General features: G+C 40.3%; 1 protein-coding gene across 1 annotated transcript in view; it reads right to left on the bottom strand.

Annotated features, from left to right (window-relative positions):
• Positions 1–24829, bottom strand: part of sdk1a (sidekick cell adhesion molecule 1a) — a 720929-nt gene that overhangs the window by 425695 nt on the left and 270405 nt on the right. Inside the window, exon 4 of the mRNA XM_048609738.1 lies at positions 23134–23281. Coding sequence (XP_048465695.1) covers positions 23134–23281 — 148 coding nt within the window. The remainder of the gene's footprint in view (positions 1–23133; positions 23282–24829) is intronic.

Raw genomic sequence — 24829 nt, 5'->3', positions numbered from 1 at the left:
AATTAGGTCCTTCCTTAAAATCAGATATGATGAGAATAAGATTTTTTAATATAAATCATGTCAGCAAAGGCAGTATAATTTGAGTAGGTGATTTTAGTATGTCAGCAGTCTCAAACAGCAAATCGCCTTTTCCTGCTCTTAAGTCCAATGTTCCTATGAGATAAAAAGTTAAGTCATCTCACCAATTTCCAGGCTGTTGGTGAGAATGATTTGTTTCCTTGGATGTTGGAGGTGGTCAGGGAGGAAATAGCAGATGCTCTGAGAATTAGTTTTCCAAAATCACTAGGCATGCTTGAGGAGCCAGAGGACTGGAGGGATGAAAATGTGGTTCCTTTGTTTAAAACAAAAAGGGTACAAAGGAAATGCCAAACAATAGATGTCATTAGCCTTACTTCAGTGGTGGGCAAATTGTTAGATTCAATCCTGAAAGATTAGATAAATTGCCACTTAGAAAGGCATGGACTAGCCACGGTTAGTCAGCATTGTTTTGTTAAGGGAAAATCATACCTTACAAATTTGATTGAATCTTTGAGGAAGTAGCAAGGAGGATTAAGTGAGGGTAGCGCAGTAGGTGTTGTCTACATAGAATTTAGTAATACATTTGACAAGAACCTACATGCCAGGCTGGTCAAAACGTAAAAGCCCATGGAATACAAGGTTAAGTGCCAATGTTGGCTTAGCAACAGGAAACAAAGGGTAGTGCTTGACGGCTGCCCTCGAGAATGGAAAGCTGTTTCAAATGGTGTTCCACAGGGCTCAGTGTTGGGACCCCTGCTGTTTGTTTTTTTTAACATTCACAATTTGGACTTGAACATGCAGAGCACAATGGGAAAATGTGCAGATAACACAAGATGGTGTGCAGTGGATAGTGCAGAATATAGCTATGAGTTCTAAAATTATATAGATGAGTTGGTGGAATGGGTAGGAGAGTAGCAAATGGAGTTCAAGTCTGATAAATGTGAGGTAATGCATTTAGGGAGGTCAAACAGTAAAAGGGAATGCACAATAAATGGGAATATACAGAGTGGGGTAGATGAAATGAAAGATCTTGGTGTACAAGTGCATAGGTCTCCAAAGGTAACAAACAGTACAGGTAGATAAGGTTGTAAAGAAGGCATGTGGAATGCTGTCTTTCACTGGCAGAGGTGTGGCATATAAAAGTAGGGATATAGTAATGAAACTGTATAAGATACTGGTGAGGCCACACCTGGAGTATTGTATGTAGTTCTGGTCACTCTCGCACAAGGATGTAATTGCTCTGCAGAGAATGCAGAGAAGATTTACTGGAATGTTGCTAGAGCTGGAGAATTGTAGCTACAAGGAGCGATGAGAGTTTGGGGGTGTTTTTGTTGGAACTGAGAAGGTTGGGGGGTGACGTTCTTGAGGTATAAGAAATAGTGAGGGATAGAGTCAAAAGGAGGAGCCTGTTTCTCTTGGCTAAGGATTCAAAAACCAAGGGTCATAAATTCAAGCTAAGTGGCAGAAGGATTAGAGGGGACATGAGGAGGAAAAATATTTTTAAGCAGAGGTTGGTGGGTATCTGGAATTCTGCTGTCTGAATTGACGGTGGAGGCAGAGACCCTAAACTCTGTCAAAAAGTACCTGCATCTGCACCTTAAATGCTGCAAAGCTGCAGGGCTACGGGCCGTGTGCAGGAAGATGGGATTAGAAAGGACACCTGGGTATCTTGAGCTTGGCAGGGGCAAGTGGGGCTGAATGGCCCCTTCTTATGCTATATCATTTTTATGGTTCAATTTCCAGAGGGTGCCAAGTGTACTGGAATTGTCCTGTGGAATCTGTAATTTCCTGGCAAATTATTGCAGAGCCTGGGAATTTCACAAGATTCCCCCGCACAACTCCCATCTATACTGTCTAGCCTTCAAAATACCCAAGCCAGCTAAACCCAGTAGCTGCACTGGCTATGATGAATCTGTGGAACAGAAGGTGGTGAAAGAACACCCCGTGTCAGCATAATCAGAAATCCAAGGCTCAGGAGATCCAGCTGCACAGCATCATGCAGTGCCTAAAGGGGAAACTGGGTCCTTGGCATTGTCAAGCAATATGGTGCTTGAAAGTCGAATCAAATGTACCTAGCTGCAGATGACTGAATGTCATGCTGCAAGTATCTTCACGTGACTGGGGACATTATAATCCACATCTGCTGCTTCCTGCAGGAAGATATCTGCAGCTGAGTTGCTTAGGAGGAAACACCATGGCTATGGCGTTGAAGACTGCAGCAGCATTGTGGTTCTTCTTTATGGACTCCTTTCAAACCACAATGCATGATTTGAGCTGGAACTCTAAACCATTGCACAAGTAGGTTACTGAGTTCACGGATGCACTTCTCTGCAAAGTAAATCTGTTTGTGCAGTTCAGTATGGATCCAGACAGTAAAGTTGCTGTTGGATTTGCTACCAAAACTGGGTTCCCTCAGGTCCAAGCTATCATCAACTGCACACTTTGGTTCTTAGAGCCCCATGGCATCATCCAGCCAGATTCCTGAACAGGTAAGGAACTTAATCTCTCAATGTCCAGCTGGTTTGTGACCACAGGCCAACAATTCTTACAAATGTGCACCCAATAACCAGAAAAATGTTACAGCTCTCCAGATGCTGCCAATGTTTACTTCCCTGCATTATCCCAGTACTGGCTCATGGGTAACAAGGGTTACTCCAAGAGGCATGATCAACAACCCCAGACTGATGCCAAACAGCAGTGCATTACTACTTTGCATCGAACAGAACTATCATGAGCAGACAATTAGTCTACTGAAAATAAGCTTCTGTTAGCCCACTTAGGTAAAGCATTTCGGTACTCAAAAGAACATGTTTTCAGGATTGTCAGTGCTTTGTGCGTCTTGCTCAACCTACTTTATTGATGGGGCAACAACTTAGCAGAGGGAGTACTGGGCCTGCCACACGTCCCCTCAGACAAGAAGGGGACTCTAATGGAGATACGCTGAGGTAAGCAAAGCTGATTTTGCTGCTGCTGCTGCCGCTGCTTTAGAAGCCAGGGCGGTAGTAGAATGTGACAGACAGGCCTGAGAGAACCAAACAGTAGCTAGGTGTACAATCAGATTACTTTGGACAAACATATGTGAACACTCAGGAGGCGGCCTTAGGGAACCTAATAGCAGCTAGGTGTACAATCAAATTATTTTGGACAAACATACGTGAACATATCTTCAGAGGGAGGATCCAGTTGTGGCTCAGAGGCATGCTTGCCCTGAAGAGACTGTTTGATTTCTAACATTTCGAGCTTGGACCTTCTCACTTCGTGGTAAATAGAAGTTTTTTTTTAAAACAACTTTTGCTCAAATAACTCCCTGCTCAATTTTCAGAATGAAGCATCAGTATGAAATTAAGCTAGAGTACTTGGGGAGTTGTACATACATACCTTGAACATCAGAGAGGAAGTGGAATTTATCGACTGCAGAGATACAGTGGGCCTACATGCTGACAAGTGACTCTCCAAATCTACAGATCTCGCTTAAAATCGCACTTCCCTGCAGTTATGTTCCTCTCAGAGGACAGCAAAGGCCAACAGCCTTAGTGGTCCGAGCATAGTTTTGCATAAATGTACATTTAAGTGCTTAGTGTGATCAGCACCCTTCAAAGTCAGCTATAAGAGAAAAAGAACTAATGAGAAGCCTTAACAGATAGAAACAGGCCATACAAATGTAGTACAGAATGCTATGTTTGTGAATACTGATTGTCCCAAATTACATTAACACTCAGTGATGATTTCAATGCTCTTTAATTATTCATTTCCTACCACTACATCTTGGTGGTACCTCAACAGTTTCAGCAGAGAATGAGAAAACCAGAAGACTGTTTTGCCAGCTTATTTCAGATGGTTTGGCGGATGTTCTCTGGTGCTTCATGGTCTACAGTGCTCTTAGCCACAGTTCCTGGAGGCATTTGGGTCCCATGCAGAGGCGAAGCAGAGAGGCAAGGCACCACTAGAATGTTCTGAGATGACAACCCTGGATAGATACCTGTCAATTGTCCTTCCCACCAGAATGCAGTGGCACCTTTATTTACCCCTGATAGATGGATCACCTGAAAGGAGATCAAGCTGTCTCAGCCCCTTTTCACTTAGTCAATGAATGAATGTATTCATAATTTAGGTGATAGGGGTGATGATCCTCCAACACATCCTGCTGATATAGTATTCTGTTGGATCTGGCTTTCCATGAAGGCTATCATCTGTGTCATGGAGGCGTTTGCATGCCAGAGCTATGACATCAGATAGAACTCAGCAAAATCCTTGACCCTCCACTCTAGACTGTGCATTATCTCTGGCACCTCTGCCAGACATTCCCCTGCTCATCTATGCATTTCCACCAGCCCATAAATGGCTGACATCTGAGATTCATCATCTGTGGTGGGCAGGGGCCTGTTCTCCAGCACTCTTCTCAGTGTCAGAGACCTTGGCTCTAACTGTCCGTGTTAGCTGCAAGCCCTTGTCTAGCTGTGCTCACTAGAATGCAATTCCAGGCCCACTCTAGACAGATTCAAGCTTTGGTGGAAGACAGGGAGGAAGGCTTTGGCAGAGCAGCCTCTGCAGGGGCTAACTCTTTCCTCAGAGGTGATGCAGGAGATGGGATCTTGCTTCATTGGGTCCCTGCAATGAGATTGAGATCTAGAGGCTGCAAAGAAAAATAAAGATAATAAAGTATGGAGCTGGAGGAACACAGCAGGCCAGGCAGCATCAGAGAAACAGGAAAGCTGACGTTTCGGGTCAGGACCCTTCTTCAGAAAATCAAAGAATTGTTTATGTCATGAACTGACACTTTATCCAAGATGTTTTAAAGACATTGTTGCTTCATGTACAGCTGGGAGGAGCTGAATGAAGGTTTTCTCACTAGATGCATGTACATATTTAATCTCTCCTCCAGCTCTGGCATGGTTCCCTTGCTACTTGCCAGTTCCAGGGCTCCTTGATATGTGTGACTGATTGTGTTCGCAATGATGTGCCCTTGTGTCATGCAACATTTTGGTGAAAACATACCAGATGTTTAAGTTGACCTAGTTGATATTAGAAGTCAGTGCTCTGATAGTGTTTGAGCTCCTGCGTTTTGTTGCTCCTTTTAGTGTTTTAACTATGAACCCTGACATGTGTGGGACAGCCATTGCCGCGATGGTGCAAATAGTGCAACTACGGTAGCTCCAGTTAATTGAACATATTCAGTGCACGAGGCATTTGATGGAAATGACCAGCACCCTATGTTGTCCTCTGCAGAGGGCATACTGACAATGCTAACTCATACTCATGTGGGCATGAAGCACTGATCAGACAGTGGCATTTACACTGGCAGAGCACAGCTGATTAATCATCCTCTCGTGGCACTGGAGCCAGGTTCTCAACTCATCCATGAACACTAACCTCATCAGTGACCTTGATCTAGATGGTGTTTGACAGTAGGGATAGCCTCGTGTTGCTATCCCTCAGAAACAGTACAGCCTTTCTCTCCCAGATGGCCTGCAGGAGAACCTCGAGGGAGGTGTTGCTGAAGCATGGAGCAACCTTCTGCCTGGTCTCGGTCATCTCAGAGGGTGGATGGGGGTGACCAAAAGAAGTTAAGTGATATTCCTGGCTTGTAGAGAGCGAAGTTCATTCTGGATATTTACATTGGCAAACAGGAGGTCTGGGCAGCCTTCAGCACTTCTGGCCCATAAGATGTGCATATATGCATGAGAAGAAGGTAATCCACAAGACAACCTGAACTGCTCTGAATGGTGTTAATCCATGCTTTTAGAACTGCGCCATACTTAGTCACACCAAACAAAATTCCACCCATTGCTTTTACTTCAAAATATTCCACATCAAGCACTATGGGATACTTCCAAAATTCATAGCATCACAACTTAAGTGAACTGTTTCTGTCTCTAATTCTGTTCTACAGTCCAAAAATTAATGACAATTCCCTTTTTGCTTTGTTAAACCATGCTGCAATTAAAAAATGGCGCAATATGGGCACATTGGAAATTGGGGCATCCAGCTGTACATGACTGAAATTACAATGGATAATTTTTGACAAATTTCAATGTACCAATGAGCCATTTTTAATCTTAATGACAGTACCATTAATTTAATTCATATATATTCATATATTTTTAAAGTAGAATGAATGTGCAGTCATAGCTGTCAATGCATCATGGAACTGCACTATTTAAAATTCCTTCACTCTACTGTTCTTTTCTTTGCAAAGCATCATTCTCAGGAGATTTATTGCCATCACTAACTTTAATAGTACTGAAACAATGAGGAATTCAGCATATTACATATTATGAACGAAAAAATTCTGAACAATCAGCATGACCTCTAATAGTACAACCATCTATTAAGCACATACATTTTTGATCCACCATAACTATTTTCAAAACCTAGTAATCCGTCCACTTAAAACAATTTATCAAAGAAAAATTTATACGTCTACATCTGGGGTTGTCGAAAAGTTTTTGCATCAGAGGTCACACTTCAATTATTTTTCTCATGGCGGGAAGGGTGCGGATGAGCAAATAGCAGAAAGATAAAAGTTTTGGAACAAAAGTTATCACGATTTTCATAAAAAACACATTTCCAAAGCAACATAGATGATTTAAGAAGTAACCAATTATTAAAAATGACCATTAAAAAGTGCCAGGCAGTCAAGCTAACTAATAATAACAAAAATCTTTTCTTTTGCTTTTTCAGGTAAGAAACAGCACTAGACAGAAAGTCACTGGTCCCCAAATACTGATCACCAGTAAAGGGGCAGGGATCTAGTAAAGGAAGGCATTGGGTTTGACCAACACCAATCTTGGGTTCAGTTCTGGTGGCACACATTTCAAGCTAGCCTCAGCAATAGTTTGAGCCATTTCTTGCAAATCTGATGAAATATTTTGAAGAAATGATTAAGTAATGTATAGAAGAATGTCTATGGGTGTTATTAACTTCTCTAGTCCGCATTCAATAAAGTCCCACATAACAGACGGCCAGCTGAAGCTGTAGTTTACAAAGCAATCACCTCATGAAATTGGCTAAGCAGAAGGAATCAGATAATAAGGATAATGGTAGGTATGGTGCCAGAGTGTGACGTCTCACCAGAGTTTATGATTGTGATTCAACTATATACTGTATTTATTAATATCTTAAGGGGCTGAATAGAAAGCAATGAAGCTGAATTTGCCAATGACAAGATGGGCCAATGATGATCGGGAGGGAATTTTGCAATGCAATTGGCGCTATCATTCAAATGAGAAATTAAACCAAGGCCTCAACAGGATATGCAACACTCCCATGTGCTGACATTATTCAAAGATCTGGGAGTTCTCATGACTCAGCCAACATTTACACTTCAAGTAATATAATAGGTTACTTGTTTTATTGCTATTTGTAGGGTTTTGCTGTGCAGAAAATGAGCACTGCCTTGACTAAAATTATAGCAGTGACTACACTTGATTTGGCTGAGATAAACTTTGAAATACCCTGAACATGAGGGTTGCAGATTCTTGATACTGGTGAACGTGCTTGTAAGCATAAGGTTTTATTTACTTACCTTTCTATTTCATCCTTTATGGACTGGAAAAATTCATCAAAATTACATATTAAAAAAGAAATAACTTCATTAGTAGGGAAACATATATTTTCTAGTTGCATTGCCATTTGCAACAGTTGTAATTAGACATTTTCAAATGTTAATATTTGAAATGTTTATATGAAAGAAATGAGGGGACAATTATTGTGAAAACTAATTTGCCTGAGGGTTAAGTTCTTTTCAGATGACTGCCAAAAGATAACACTTAATTTCAAACCAATTAAGTGACTTTCTCTAACTTTGAGTATGGAAAAAGCATGAAATATAAATGTAGATAAGGAAATGACCCAAGAATGTTTCATGAGTTTCTCACCAGAAAAAACTAACATGCAGCATTTAAATTCCAAACCCACACAAGCTCTCATAAATGCCAAATCACTGTTATCAGACTACGTACGCAACTCAGCTATGTGGCAAAACCCAACTGGATTGAAATCAGTTCAGGTATTTCTTTCAAAGAGAAGATAATCAAAAAGTCCAAAACAAATACTTCCATGAAGTAATACAAAGCGACACCAGAATGAATCAATCGCTTCACAATGTACATCATCCTCGAAGTTATTAAAACTACTTGAAAAGGCTTTTAGTCTTTGATTAAAAGTTATGGTTAAAAGGTGATAGAGAAAATTACAATTAGATGAAAAGGAAGTTGAATTACTCCCTGCTTTTTAAAAATGTGTTCAATTTTCTATTGTGAAGCTAACAATACTTCGCGACAACACCATGTTACTTCTGATTGGTGCAAAATGAATTCCCATCAAATTAGCAATACATACACTATTCAAATCGCCAATGAATCATTTTATTGCACTTACAAGTGTAAAATTTCATTAGAAAACGGACTTGAAAATAATTTTAGCAGATAACAAGCAACAGGAACTAGCTGTAATTCTGTAGTACTCCATTTTAGTTCTGAGATTTGATGAGAATAAATAAACTCTCTAAAGGGATATCAAAATTTATCTGAATACAAATAGCAAGAGGAAAAATGTGACTAACATAGGTAAGATTTACCAGTCAATATTGAAAGATATCACCTGTAAAGAGTAAGTAATGAATTTTGTAGATTCTCTTATGGTTTTGTTTATGTCTTATCTCCTCCAAACAAAATTCACTTGACTTCTAATGTAACAGTGCAACATGAGAGACAATTCAACATTCAGATTTTCATCAATGGGGTCACTTCTGATGTGATGCAATATGGATTTCTTATTGAAAAGGTACAGTTCCCAGATCAAATGGCAAAAGCTTGTATCAAGCACTGTGAAACCACTGAGACAAAAAGCTTGATGAGAATTTGTCACAATACCGTGGTTATAAAGTCCACCAATTGCTTTACTTCATTCTTAAACAGAAACAGCACTCACTAGCAGATTATTGAACCATGACAAATAATATAACCAACTTTATCCTATTCAAACATATAATATTCAAATGCTGTACTGAAATTAGGAAGGACAATCCTTGCAGATTTTTTCTTCCCTTCCCCATCTGTACCTAATACAAGACAAGCAGTATGTAACATAGGAAAAAGAGAAAGCCATTCAGCCCACTAAGTCTGCTCCATCATTTAATACAAACATGGCAGATCGAACATTTCAATGCCTTTTAACCTCAATGTCCCCCTCTATTGCACTAGTAACAAAAAAAAACTAAACTTCCACAGCCCCGTGGTAGAGAATTCCAAAGATTCACCACACTGAGTAAAAAAATTCTTCTCATCTCAGTACTAAACGGCATCACCTCACCCCAATTCAATTTTTAAATTGAGCCCTCCAGTTTTAGACTCATCAACCAGGGGAAAAAATTGTACTTGCATCTATCCCTGTTTAACCCTTCAAGTATTTGTAGGTTTCAATCTCCCATTCTTTATACTCTAGAGCACACACCCACTTTCACAATCTCTCTTTAGAGGACATTTCTGCCATCCCAAGAACTAGTTTAGTGAGCCTTCACTACATTCCCTCTATTGCAATTGTATCTTTCCTGAGGTAAGGGAACCCTCAAATGTAGAGTTTTGCAGGTGCAGTCTAATCTGCACCCAAGTCTTCTTGTGAATAGTGCTAACATTCCATTAGTCTTCCTAACAGCTTGCTGCATCTGCATGTTAGCCTACAGTTATTTATTGACAAGGATACACTTTTCCATATCTACAATTTCGAAACTCTCTCAAATTAAGAAGTACTGTTTTTCTTTTATGTCTTATCTCCTCCAAACAAAGTAGATAACCTCACATTTTCCATATTTTATCACAACTACCATAGCTCATCACTAAGCCTGTTCAAATTGTCCTGAAATTATTTTACACCTTAATCATCACACACAGTCCTGCTTAGTTTTGCATCACCTGCAAATCTGGAAAAAGTATATTTGCTTTCCATTGTGAACAGCTGGGGCCACAAGAACTGATCCTTGTGGTACCCTATTAGTCATAGTACACCAACACAAGATTGATCCATTTATTCCTACTTTCTGTCTGTTAGGCAATCCTTAATTCATGCCAGAACAGTACCTCCTGTACCATGTGCGTGAATTGTGCTAACCAACCTCCTGTGGGGCACTGTAGTAAAAGCCTTCCGAAAATCCAAATTTATGACATCCATCATCTCCCTTTGATAAACTTTGTCTGGAAAATTCTCAAAGAAACTCCAACAATTTATCAAACATGATTTTCCATTTACAAATTCATGCTAACTAAACTCAATTGGATCATTTTATCCAAATGTCCATTTAATTTGTCCTCTATGTTAGATTCTAGCATTTTCTCCAGGACTGTTGTAAGGCTCACAGATCTGTAGTTCCCTGTTTTTTCCTTACTCCCTTTTTAAATTGAGAGTGACACTTGCAAGCTTCTAATCTACAGGATTCATTCCAGAATCTATGGAATTTTGGAACATAGTCACCAATACATTTATTATCTCTATAGCCACCTTCTTCGACAGTCTGCGATGTGGGCCATCCGGTCCAGGGGACCTCTCAACTGCAGCCCCATTAAGCTCCCCAATACAATCTTATTTCTAATAGTAATTTCTTTCTACTCACTGGCAGTAATCATTTGTATCTCTAACTCTGGGAGCTTTCTTGTAAAAACAGGTGCCAAGTAATAATTTAGCTTCTCTGCCATTCTTCTATTCCTCAATATGAATTCTTCTGACTATGCTTTTAATGGAGCTATATTCTTCTTTGCCAAACTTTTACCTGTAATAGCTTTTATTGTCCATTTTTATGCTCCCTGTTGGATTGCAATCATATTCTATTCTTCATTTCCTTACCAGTTTATTGATCCTCGGCTGTATTCTAACGCCTTCCTAACCCTCAGATTTATTAATATTTCTGCTGACTTTATAATCACTTTGTTAATCTTACACAATAAATAACATCCTTTGTCAGTGACAGTTAACTAACCTTTCTTGAGTTTTTAACATCATGAAGGAATGTATAATTGCTCTAAATCATGAAATACTTCTTTAAAAACTACTCATTGCCGATGTACAATCTTGCCTTTTAATGTTCTTTCCTCAATCAATCTCAGCCAACCTGTGCCTCACGCTTTCATAATTTTCTTTATTCAAATTTGACACCTTTGCTTCAGATTGAACAACTTCACTTTCAAACAGTGAAAAAATACATCATAAAAACCGAAAAAACTGTGGACGCTGAAAATCCGAAACAAAAACAGAAGCGCTGGAAAAGCTCAGTAGATCTGGCAGCATCAGTAATTAGAAATCAGAGTTGGCATTTTGGGTCTGGTGATCTTTCCTCAGAACTGCGGTCACTCATTCCTAAAGATTTTTATAATAAAGTTATTAATTAGGTCTTTTCATCACATAATATTAGATCCAAATGTTTTGTTCTAGTCAGCTCTTCAACATGCTGCTCTAGAAAACCATCCCCAAGACACTTCAGGAGCTTGTCCTCCACAGCTTTAGTGCTGAAATGATTTAACTCAATTAATGTGCAGATTGAAGTCACCAATGATTGCTGTGTTGTCTATGTTCCAATATCCTCTCATTTCCTGATTAATAGCGTGCCCCACACCGCGTCTACTCTTTGCTGTCTGTAAATATTTCCAAACAATGTCTGATGGCCCTTGCTGTTTATTACATCTTACCAAATAGATGCCACACAGTTTCTTCCAAACTGAAATCCTCCCTAATTAGCATATTGATCCTATCCTCTACCATCAGCTCAACTCCACTTCCTTTTCTTTCTTGTCCGTCCCTTCTAAATGTCGGATATACCTGACTATTCAGTTCCCAAATCACCATGTAGTCATGTTTCTAGAATGGCCATAATATCAAAACCATTTTCCTCCATTTGTGCCTATAGATCACCTATTCAGTTTTTTGCAAATTGTGTTTGCGTGCTGCTCTTTATCTTTTTAAAATCAAACCACAATTGAGGCATACTTGATGCTTGGCTTCATTTCTTCTGTCTTCTACAAGTTACCTTTGCAATATTTCCACTTCCAATTCCAGAATGGATTACCCCTCAAGTTCCCATTCCCTATACTGCTCCATAGCACAGTACTCAGTGCAATTTGCAATGAGGGACTCAATTCAGCTTGTTGTAATCATCAAAACAAAGTAAAAACATTTAACAATGGGAACTTCAATTCAGACAGATTATTGATATGTCATGGAACAGAGGTTATTTTATCATTCAGAGATAGTAGGAACTGCAGATGCTGGAGAATCCGAGACAACAAGGTGTAGGGCTGGATGAACACAGCAGGCCAAGCAGCATCAGAGGAGCAGGAAGGCTGACGTTTTGGGCCGAGACCCTTCATCAGAAAAGGGGGAGGGGAAGGGGGTTCTGAAATAAATAGGGAGAGAGTGGGAGGCGGATAGAAGATGGATAGAGGAGAGGATAGGTGGAGAGGAAACAAACAGGTCGAAGAGGCGGGGATGGAGCCAGTAAAGGTGAGTGTAGGTGGGGAGTTAGGAAGGGGATAGGTCAGTCCAGGGAGGACGGACAGGTCAAGGGGGCGGGATGAGGTTGGTCAGTAGGAGATGGAGGTGCGGCTTGAGGTGGGAGAAGGGGATAGGTGGGGGGAAGAACAGGTTAGGGAGGCAGGGACGAGCTGGACTGGTTTTGGGATGCGGTAGCGGGAGGGGTATTTTGAAACTTGTGAAATCCACATTGATACCATTGGGCTGCAGGGTTCCCAAGCGGAATATGAGTTGCTGTTGCTGCAACCTTCAGGTGGCATCGTTGTGGCACTGCAGGAGGCCCAGGATGGACATGTCGTCTGAGGAATGGGAGGGGGAGTTGAAATGGTTCGCGACTGGCAAGTGCAGTTGTTTATTGCGAACCGAGCGTAGGTGTTCTGCAAAGCGGTCCCCGAGCCTCTGCTTGGTTTCCCCGATATAGAGGTAGCCACACCGGGTACAGTGGATGCAGTATACCACATTGGCAGATGTGCAGGTGAACATCTGCTTGATGTGGAAAGTCTTCTTGGGGCCTGGGATGGGGGTGAGGGAGGAGGTATGGGGGCAGGTGCAGCACTTCCTGCGGTTGCAGGGAAAAGTGCCGAGTGTGGTGGAGCTGGAGGGGAGTGTGGAGCGGACAAGGGAGTCACGGAGAGAGTTGTCCCTCCGGAAAGCAGATAAGGGTTGGGAGGGAAAAATGTCTTTGGTGGTGGGGTCGGATTGCAGATGGCGGAAGTGTCGGAGGATGATGCGTTGGATCCGGAGGTTGGTGGAGTGGTACGTGAGGACGAGGGGGATTCTTTTTTGGTTCTTATTGCGTGGACGGGGTGTGAGGGATGAGGTGCGGGAGATGTGGGAGACACGGTTGAGGGCCGAGGGGGGGATGTTACGGTCCTTGAAAAACGAGGACAACTGAGATGTACGGGAATGGAATGCCTCATCCTGGGAGCAGATGCGGCGGAGGCGAAGGAATTGGGAATAGGGGATAGCATTTTTGCAGGAAGGTGGATGGGAGGAGGAGTATTCTAGGTAGCTGTGGGAGTTGGTGGGCTTGAAATGAATATCGGTTTTTAGGTGGTTGCCCGATATGGAGACAGAGAGAGGTGTTAGAGATGGTCCAGGTAAACTTAAGGTTGGGGTGGAAGGTGTTAGTGAAGTGGATGAACTGTTCGAGCTCCTCGTGGGAGCACGAGGCGGCGCCGATACAGTCATCAATGTAACGGAGGAAGAGGTGGGGTTTAGGGCCAGTATAGGTACAGAAGAGGGATTGTTCCACGTAACCTACAAAGAGGCAGGCGTAGCTTGGGCCCATGTGGGTACCCACGGCAACCCCTTTTGTGTGTAGGAAGTGGGAGAAATTGAAAGAGAAGTTGTTGAGTGTGAGGACGAGTTCGGCTAAGCGGATGAGGGTATCAGTGGAGGGGGACTGGTCGGGCCTGCGGGACAGGAAGAAGCGGAGGGCCTTAAGGCCATCTGCATGGGGAATGCAGGTGTGGAGGGACTGGACGTCCATGGTAAAGATGAGGTGTTGGGGACCGGGGAATTGGAAGTTCTGGAGGAGGTGGAGGGCGTGGGTGGTGTCACGGACATAGGTAGGGAGTTCCTGGACCAAGGGGGAGAAAATGGAGTCTAGATAGTTGGAGATCAGTTCGGTGGGGCAGGAGCAGGTGGAGACAATGGGTCGACCAGGGCATTCAGGTTTGTGGATTTTGGGAAGGAGACAGAAGCGGGCAGTGCGAGGTTGGGGAACGATGAGGTTGGAGGCCGTGGGTGGGAGGTCACCTGAGGTGATGAGGTTGTGGATGGTTTGGGAGATGATGGTTTGGTGCTCAGGGGTGGGGTCATGATCAAGGGGGCGGTAGGAGGTGGTGTCGGAGAGTTGGCGTCTGGCCTCGGCGATGTAGAGGTCAGTGCGCCATACTACAACTGCGCCTCCCTTGTCCGCGCGTTTTATGGTGAGGTTGGGACTGGAGCGGAGGGAGCGGAGGGCTGCACGTTCTGCGGGGGAGAGGTTGGAGTGGGTGAGAGGGGTGGAGAGGTTGAGGCGATTGATGTCTCGACGGCAGTTGGAGATGAAGAGGTCGAGGGAGGGTAGGAGGCCTTGGTGTCCAGCAATTTCTTTTCCTACATTTCCCTGAAATTACAATACAAGCTACTTATTAAAAAAAAAATCAATCCACGCAGAAGAACTTTAACAGTGTCCGAAATAATCACTACAAACAATATAAACAAGTCAAAAGGTGGATACAGTTTACGTTTTCCTTCCTTCTGTTGCTTGTTTCAGTTGCCCAGATAATTGCAATGTAAATTGCTTACAGCACATTAATCCACCTACATCTACGCATTTTCCCACTTCCTTGTAATCCATTACAATCACGCAAATTGGGTCACCCATGGAAGTAGACACTGAAGCCTGAAAAGTATAAAGATAACAAATTAAAGGCTAAATCTCTCTTATGCAAAGCAAGTGCTAGGTACCAATCAGTTTAATTGTTCACAGGATAGTGTTTCTTTGGTATCAACACAATGAGGCTGAAATGTGACTAAATCCCCATGCGTTAGTTGAAAAGAAGTTTCTCCTGTAATGAAAACTTAGTTTAACTGGACTAAGTGCAGCCTTTATTTGTAAGCCATCATCTAAATGGCATCCCAGTCAAGCAGCTATGATCTAATTTACAACATGGAAGATGCATGCAGAAAGAAACGGCGAACTTCCATATGGCATCACCAAGCCAAAGCAACTTGTCTCACTATTCTGGATAAACAGATGGTTTTGTCTGACCAGTTATACATATTGACATGGCTGGTTTATGAGGAAATGCTTGTGATATATTACCATAGAAATGGTACAGCACAGAAGGCAGCCGTTCGGCCTATCTTGTCCATACCAACTCGAAGACACCCAGATACCCTTTCTAATCCCATCTTGCTGCACACTGCCCGTAGCCCTACAGTTTACAGCACTTCAGGTGCAGATACAGAGATTTACAAGAGTTCGGGGTCTCTACCTCCGACACTAACTCAGGCAGCAAATTTCAGACATCCACCACTCTGCGTAAATAGAAAATTTTCTCCACATCCCCTCTAATCCTTCTGCCACTTAGCTTGAATCTATGCCCCCGGCTTTCAAATTCTCTGCCAAGAGAAACAGGTTCTAGTCTGTCTAGTCTGTCTCATAATTATGTATTCCTCAATCATGTCGCCCCTCAGCCTTCTCTGTTCCAAGGAAAACAACCCCAGCCTCTTCAATCTTTACTTGTAGTTACAATTCTCCAGCCCTGGCATCATTCTCTTAAATCTTCTCTGCAGTCTCTCCAGAGCAATTATGTCCTTTCAATAATGTGTTACCTCATCATCTGAGTAAACCAAACCACTGCAGGCAGATTTAGGTGTAACTTCCTCTGTAGTTTTTCTATACTGCTATAGTACTATCTCTGTTCAGTAATGAAACTGCAACTAAAATCACCTTTTGTTTACAGTTCAAGAGCTGACCAGCAATATGCTGCTGCAATCTTTACTGTAGAAAATGAAATATGATCCCACCTCAGCTGATGATTTGTTTACCACTAATATCTAGAGAAGGAAGATTAGGCTAAAAGCTTTCATTCTTGAACATGAGCAATTACGACAGCTCACTCTGGAGAACAGACTGTTTTTTTTTTGAAAATGCTGTTTTTAAAATAAAATCTAACAACTTTCAGGGGGTTGTTATTAAATGCCTATAATACTTTCTGCAACATACAACATACGAGTCCATGTCAAAAACCTGAACCTCCCTCCATAAAGCAAAGTACACGTACCGACAACAAATGGACTCCAGCAGTTCAAGAAGTCAGTTCACCACCATCTTCTGAAGAAAAATTAGGGTTGGGAAATAAATGCTGACCTGAACAACTGATAAGCACTACTGCTAAAATACTGACTACTGCTCATAAGACAGGAAAGGCACATCGATAAGAAAGCAATTGGGAGTTAACAAGAAGGTTTTGAAACACTTTATTCATTTACCTTTGCATTGAAGAATTAAGCACACCCTTGAAGTGCAGAAGCAGTGCAATGGTTAAATTATTTTTCTAAATATTAAATTTTGCAGCTGATTATGAAAAGATCAAAACTTAGTGGAAAGGCTGGACTGGATGAAATTTTAGCTTATTCTAAACTTACGTAAGAGGCACTGTAAGTTAGACACAAACCTTCTCCCAGAGTTCAAGTCAAGCCCAGAAAAAGATGGCAACAAAGCTTCTTCAATCTGTTGTTTGTTAAAGAAATTAGTTTGGGGAATCTCAAACAAATTCAGAATGGACATAAACCTTCAACAGAAAATAGCCTCAAATTTGGTAATGATGGGTAAAATTTTGACTATTGTTTCTTGCTATGCACCAGGAGCATGTTTGCAAAATAAGTAAGTACTCCCAATGTACTTCAAGATGTTGTGCAACATGATTTTATTTGCTTAAGTGTACGGGCTACACAGAGGCTATTAGTATTGCATTAACGTAATACATGGAGCATCTTGTTGCAAAAATGATAGCTGCAAAGCGTGAAGAAAGTTTTACCCCATGTCAAACCTTGCTTGGCATCTGACTTTGGAATCTAGTTGCCAACGCTAGATGGTTTAAAAAAAAAAGGAAAGCTGTAATGTATCCTTGAGCATGGGTATCAAACACTTAGACTAAGAGCAAAATTTTCATGTAATCTTTTGAAAGAAACAAAGCACCTTATGACTCCATCAGATTCGATCAAATCTACCTATAAAACAACATGTGACTGTCATTCTTGTAGAATTCTGGTGAATAGTAAATAATGCAAGTGTCTATAAATGAAAGAAGGATGCTTTGACCATGCTTCTCCTGTCCTCAGGATGTTCCAAAATGCTTCAAAGCAAATTAATTGGTTATTAAGCGTGGCCATTGCAGTTATTTAGGTAAACACAGCAACCAAATTGCTTCCTACAAACAGCAACTAAAATAAAGAGCATGTTAATCAGTTTTATTGTTGGTGACTGAAAGAATTAGGTTGGTCATGAAACCAGAATTCCCCTCTAGTTTTTTGATTGATGCCATGGAAATGTTCATTACCTGAACATACCCATCTCATTCCAAGGATAGGATCTCCAACAATATCAGTGTAGCTTGTATTGTCCAATCCTAGAGGAGGCTCTGATCCCATAATTAGTTTTATTTTGCTTTGCTTGTACAGGTCGGGCACACATTAGAATAAAATTATGTCATACAACAGAGAGTGCATGGGTAGTTATAATCTATATAATCAATATACACTTTTCAGTTAATGACTATATTTTATCTTGAATATTTTAAAGTTTTTACTCACTCCCACATTTAATGATAACATTTAGACAAATAATTTGCAATCTGTTTTGGCCAAGCTTTTATTCATAAGCTAATAAGGGAAATAAATTAATCAACATTAGTTCCGATAATATAGTGTGGATATTCCAATAACAACTGTGCTGAGTTGAACTTTAAATAACAATTGTTTGATGGTTAAATTTTATACTATATTGTTGGCATATTATCCTGTGAAAATTAAGCCTCAGAAAATTGTTCCTTGAAGTGCTGATCAAAAATTCAGTTCAATACTCTATTCCTAAAACTAATCAAAGAAATTTTACTCCAAGCACAGACATTTTGACTAACGAATTTCCAGAAAATTTCTAAGTACTTTGTTAGCCAAGCAATGAAGTTATTCATGATTACAATGCATACTTGCAAAGTAACAATGCATTTGTATTGTCTTGCTACCTCCTAAAAAGGTTAACACAAAACTAGCTAATGTTGTTGATTCCATGCAACGAGTCTCTTACAAATGGCTTTATTAAGGACAATCAACAGTCAGCTCCCCAAAGGAACGTTTAGAAAAAATGGAAGAAAACTTCATTTTTTCCTCAAGCATGACTCTCATCACGAATTACACTTCCAGCAGAACAGCTGGAAAGCAGGCTAATGATTGCCTTTGCAAGCTGGGATGTGTATCCAGATCACATTCAGTAAATTTGTAATCATTTCACTGCTGGAAATTATGACAGATGTTAAAAAGGTATCAAATGCAATCAAAAATCTGCAAGCCTAAAAATCCTGGCACTCACCCTTTGGTAACATTTGTCATTGATCCTAATGGAGTATGTGAATTTTCTTTAATCCAACCATCCATATCAGGATGTTGATAGTGGGACTTTCAATGATGTTAATGCCATTCATCAAGGGTTGATGATTAGATTCTCCCAACTTTGAATTAGTGGTGCAAATGTTACTTGCTACTTGTAAGCCACCTATCAAGAAGGCCTTGGCAAACAGGATTGGAAGGAGGTGTTCCAGCCTTTCACAAACTACCATGCTGAAAGATGGAGTATATAAGAACATGGTAAGAGCAGTAGTCGTCCATTCGGCCCCTCAAAGCTGCCTCACCATTCAATATAAACATATCTGATCTACCCAGGCCTCAACTCCTCTCTTGGGCAGCTCCCCATTGCTCTCAACTCCTCGTTACTACAAAAATCTATATTCTTCCACTTCAAATACTTTCAACAATCTAGCTTCCACAGCTGTTTGGGGTGAACAATTCCAGACATTGCTACCCTGTGGGAAAACGAATTCCTTTGTATCTCACTTTTCAATGAGTGCCCCACTCGTGGAAACATCATCTCAACATTTATCCTTTCAAACTCCCTCAGAATCTTAAGTTTCAATAAGAACAACCTTCATTTTTATAAAATCTGTTGAATAAACCTCTAACATTTTTGGCTGTTCATGGTGAATTAACCCCTCCAACCTAGGTATCAGCTTAGCAATCTCGTGAACTGTCTCCAATGCTCGTCTGACTTTCTTAAATACAGGGACCAAAAGGGAACACAGGACTTCAAGTGGGGCCTCACCAACACCATGTACAATTAAGACAAGATTTCACTGTTTTTGAACTTCAACAAATGGGCGACAGTGGCCCAGTGCTTAGCACTGCTGCCTCACAGCACCAGGGACCCAGGTTCAATTCCACCCTTGGGTGACTGTCTGTGTGGAGTTGGCACATTCCCCGTGTCTGCATGGGTTTCTTCCCGGTGGTCTGGTTTCCTCCCACAGTCCAAAGATGTGCAGGCTAGGTGAATTGGCCATTCTTAATTGCCCATAGTGTTCAGGGATGTGTTGATTAGGTGGGTTATAGGGACATGGGTCTGGGTGGGATGCTCGGAGGGTCAGTGTGGACTTGTTGGGCCAAAGGGCCTGTTTCCACACTGTAGGGATTCTATGAAATTCTATGAAACACTCTCACAAGAAGTTGTTAGTTGTTAGTTAGTTGTTGCACCTGCATGACAACCTTTTGTGTTTCACGCACAAAAATATTCAGATTCCTCTGTGCTGCACTTTTTTGGAGCATCTCTCCATTTAAATAATACTTTGTTTTTTGATTCTTCTAAGCGCCTGACCTCACACTCCTTCGTTCAACTCCATTTGTCAACCTACATTTTTTCTACTCACTCAGCCTATCTACATCCACTTGCTGATTCCTTACTTCCTAATCACAATATGCCCTCTCAACTATTTTTCTATCATCAGCAAGTAAACTCTGTATCTTCTTCCAAGGCTTAAATATATATATTAAATAATTGAGGCCATAAGACTGATCCTTGTGGCATTCCACTAATTACATCTTTCCAACATGAAAAAGAGCTACTAATCCCAACTGTCTTCTGTGTTCTTTAATCCTCAATTCATATTTATATATTATCCCTAATATCAAGAGCACTTATCTTGTGAAATGGTCTTTCATGCCTTCTGGAAATTCAAACGCACTACATCTACTCGTTCCCCATTCTAAACTCTGCTTTTTATATTCTCAGAAAAACTACTTTAGCGAGTTGGTGTAGTATTTACCTCCAAACTTGACCAAAAAGTTTGTCAATTTTTAAGGATCTAGCAAATGACTACAACACACAGGCCCAACACATACACTACCCATCCTGTCAGTCATCCTCACTTGCACATGGAAATCATTTGGAAATATGGTTAAATGGCACTCTTCTCGGGGTCTTTGTGTCTTCATCTCATATTTTGTCTTACTTCCAAAATCCCAGATCAGGGCCAATAAATTTTCAGCAATAATTACCTTGCAGGAAACCAGGTTTGGGTTAGATGAAAGCTCTGATCCAAAATGGGTATCCAAAAAAAATTAGCAACAATTGTCAGAACCCAAATATTCGGCTGGACTCTACTATAATTTTCAAACTTCATTGATCCAAAACATGCCAAGAGTGCTAATACAGCCATGATTCAATTTTCACCACTGGAAGTTGTCACATTAACATCACTAAAAATTTCAAGGACTGCATCCTTTTTGCAGGGGAATAAAGTACTGTTGGAAGTCTTACTGAATTTTCATTATTTTATTGTTATTCTTTTATCAATTTTGGTTTGGAGCTGTGGAACTGGGAATTGTAAGCTGAAAATTATTTGTAGACTTTGGGAAATAGTTTGCAGTAAAAGAAAAAGAACAGGCCACACAAGCGTTTGTTTGTCTGTGAGACCAGGCATGGAGGTTTATTGCAGGCTGATTCTTGATTACAAGTGTTCTTACAGACACAAAGACCCCGAGAAGAGTGATTTTTAACGACATATCCACTCCCACATTAAGTCACTTCATTTATCTGATGATTTACACCTGAAATTTCACTTTACAGTTTAGTGATTTATTTCTTTAAGCAGTTTTAAATTGCAATTTGCAGAAGGCACAAGGTTATATTAAAAAATAAAAACAAGCTTACATTTACATCGCACTTTTCACAATCACCACTAGTCTTAAAACACTTGATAGCCCTGAAATACTTGTAGTCATTGTCTAATGTAATCCGGGAGACTTGCATTTTACCAGCTCTTTAGGAATGGGGCTGGGAGGCAGGAACGCATATACTGGTGTGCCCAACACATTACACTGATGTGAAGTACAAGTAAAGTTTAATCTGACAAGCCTGCAACGTACCCACTGTTTTAAGAAGTATAAAGAATGCAAGTAATGAGCAATATGGTGCATCCACACAAAGCTGCAACTGTTACAGATACCTGGCAAAGCTTGGAAAGCTTAGAAAAACTGTATTGCGGAATCACTGGCAAGTTTCAGATTCAGTCAGAAACTAATACTTACTTGAATTGCGTTTAAATTTGTTTAATTCTGTATCTAAAGAGCTGCGAGTGCAGAACACTGTGTCCAGCTTCATCACCGATATCCTTTTCTCATATTTTCATCTGCTAGAGTGTGCAAGATCTCAATAAAGTGGTTTAACTTAAATATCTTTATGTTGGCATTCTTGTTTATAGTTGACTGACAGCCAACCCAATGCTGGTGTGAATGCTGACAATGTTGCAAATATTCAGCTATTCTCAATCCCGGCATTACCATCACCTGTATTTCTTTCAATGAGTGCTGCCAATATAATTCATTTGCTCACAGCCTCCAATTATCAAGATGCCCAGACACATGAACAATAGCAAGAAGGGGTGCGTCCTAAGATTGTGGAAGAAGTGGATCAGCAGCACGGACAAGGGTTGGCTTTCAGCAGCTCCCAATCCTAAAACGGAATACTCTGGTAAGGTACTGAATGTCTCTGATTAAGGCTAATATCACTGTCAGCTGGATGAAGGCCTTAGACAAGAATATTTGGCCACTTCAAGGCATCATCTGGCGATGAGGTGGGAAGGCTGGCCAATATAATGGCTCCCCCCGCCACCACCAAACTCTACACAAGGTTAAGTAGAAGATTCCATCTGACATGTTTGCTCTGAACAAGTCCTTTTGTAATATTTTAAGACGTCCTAAAACTCCAAAACATTGTGATGGGGAGACTGAAATGACAACAAGGACCCAAAGTCACAGTCGTTATAACAATCCAATATTTACTACAAATAGCTACAACTTTTAGAATTGTGCAAGCGGAATTCAAGTCTGAGGTTGCTGACTTGCTCGCCGAGCTACAGATCTTTGCCAATACTTTAAGGAATTCAAGTCTGAATCATGTAACAAAAACAGGGAAGCGACTCCTGGTCTGTCAATATAACTGGAAATGCAGTAGAAATTCCACACGTGCATTACATCTACCATAGCCCAGCAAAGTTACAATAGGGCTCAGTGAGGATTTTTGACCTCAATGTTAATTTTGTTTTTACAATACACTGAAATCTGATACAATGTAAACAAACCATTGTTTTAAAGATACAATGTTTCTTTAACTGCTTAATTAAGACAGATATTAATATTGACCTTAGACAATAACTGTCAAGTACACTCCTTTATTCACCTCTGCCAAAATAAAACAATATTTGGATGGGTACAAATCAATTTAAGCGTACATACTAGTGACAACTCTAACTGAATTGTGGTGAAGAAATACATGAATGCTGATTTAACGTGATGTATTTTTCTGGTAAAGTAATAGGTGGAAGATTTTCAAGACTACGTTGAGCTCTACACACAATTTGTGTTCCTCGCACTCAAAATTCTCAACCGTTATTGTGAATTCTTTAGACTAGGCATTAAATTAATTTCTGCCATTTTATCATCAGCTTTTTAAAAAAAACCACCACTAACATGTTAACAGCTAAGAACATGTTCACTCACATTCTGTTGCTTGGGATAATTTTCTGGCCATTACGAAACCATGTCATTTGTGGTTGTGGATAGCTGCTGATATCTGGAGATTTTAACAGCGCAGCCTGACCCTGTGACACTGTAATCCGTTTGTTGCCTCCTTCAAAATTTCCCATGTCTATAGGAAAAAAAGAGAAGTTTCAAATGAGAAAATTTATGAATAGACCATGTCACCAACACTATTTCTGTAATTAAAACATTAGGGAACAAACTAAACAGGACAAAGAAGTCAAAGATACTCAAAGAACATTTACTCTTGCAATCCATGGGATCAACTTTGTAGACTACTAATAATAAACAGCATTACAAAGTCAAAGAACTACCACCATGTAATTCTACTCACCTATTCTATTTAGTTTTCTTTCCTTTCTTTGGTACTGTATTCCATCCCCAGTTTAAGAGGACCAGCTGTTAAAATACAGCTTAAGCTAGCACCACTTGACTCCTCTCCTTCAAAGGACAAAATTACAGAACTACATATATGTATCATTTTGTCCTTAACATGTATCAGTATACAGAGAAACTGCAGACTAAAAAAGGAGCATTTCATTAATAATTAAACTTTGGAGGTTTTCATTGTTAGTTCAAATTTTAAACTCACATTGTCCAAAGATATATATAGTTCCTTAAATTAATTTTTATTTTGTGAATAATTGAAAAATTGAACAGCCGAAATTAAGGATATAATTCTTCCGTATTTACAGTTTGTTAGTTAAGATTTGTTCTGTTTGTTTTTGTTAGCCATTAGCATTAAGTGTTTAAATTGTCACAAACAGTAAAATCTTTAATTCAGAATTAATATTGTCAGAATTGTAATAAGGTCAGCTAGGTAGACCTCATAGAATGAGTTCCCTGATTGGACCGGGTTAACAGCCCCAGTCAGGGAACCCTGACTGACAGATATACACAGGAGCGTCAGACTCTGAAAGCTGGCTCTGAGGAAGCTGGATCAGCGTTAAGGACTTTCCACATGTAAAATAAAGGGTGACTTGGTGACAGGATACTCTATGAAATTATTTCAAATATTACTACAACTTAATGTCTGACATGAGAAATCATCCTATTTATGTAATGACAGTGGGAATATTACAATAATTCTGGCTTTTAAAACTTATTAGAAGGTATTTCTTCCATGAAATTCTAACCTTTTTTTTTAAAACTGTTGAGCCCATATTGAAGTTAAACTGTCAGCTTTAAACTTGGTCTTGAAAGTGAAATTCTCCTCAGAGTTTCAGCCAACATTTCCTAGAGCTGACAGATTGCTAATTAGATTAAATATGACCTATATTTAAGTAGCCATTAGCTAACATGCCCATATCCTTTATTATGCACGAAGATTCATAAATACAAGTAAATATAACTGCATTTAGATTTCTCTCCCAAGCTTAAATCACTTATATACTTTCGAACAGTGAAGTTTAACTGGAGCTCTAAGTTTATGCATGAAATATAAGCGCAGTAATTCAGTCAACAAAAAGCGGTCACATTTTCACATTATTTTGACTTGTTATACGGAGAGGTCCTTTGAGAAGATAGGGTGGAAGGACTTAGATCAAATCCTGTCAACATAAAAATTGTCAATGATCTGTGGTATTGTAACCAAGTCAGGGGAGGAAGAGAGAGAGACACACAGTGGCGGGGGAAGACAGAGAGAGAGAGACACACA

The sequence above is a fragment of the Rhincodon typus genome, chromosome 21 (assembly GCF_021869965.1).
Source record: "Rhincodon typus isolate 14 chromosome 21, sRhiTyp1.1, whole genome shotgun sequence".
Lineage (NCBI taxonomy): Eukaryota > Metazoa > Chordata > Chondrichthyes > Orectolobiformes > Rhincodontidae > Rhincodon > Rhincodon typus.
This window is presented reverse-complemented; position numbering and strand designations above follow the sequence as displayed.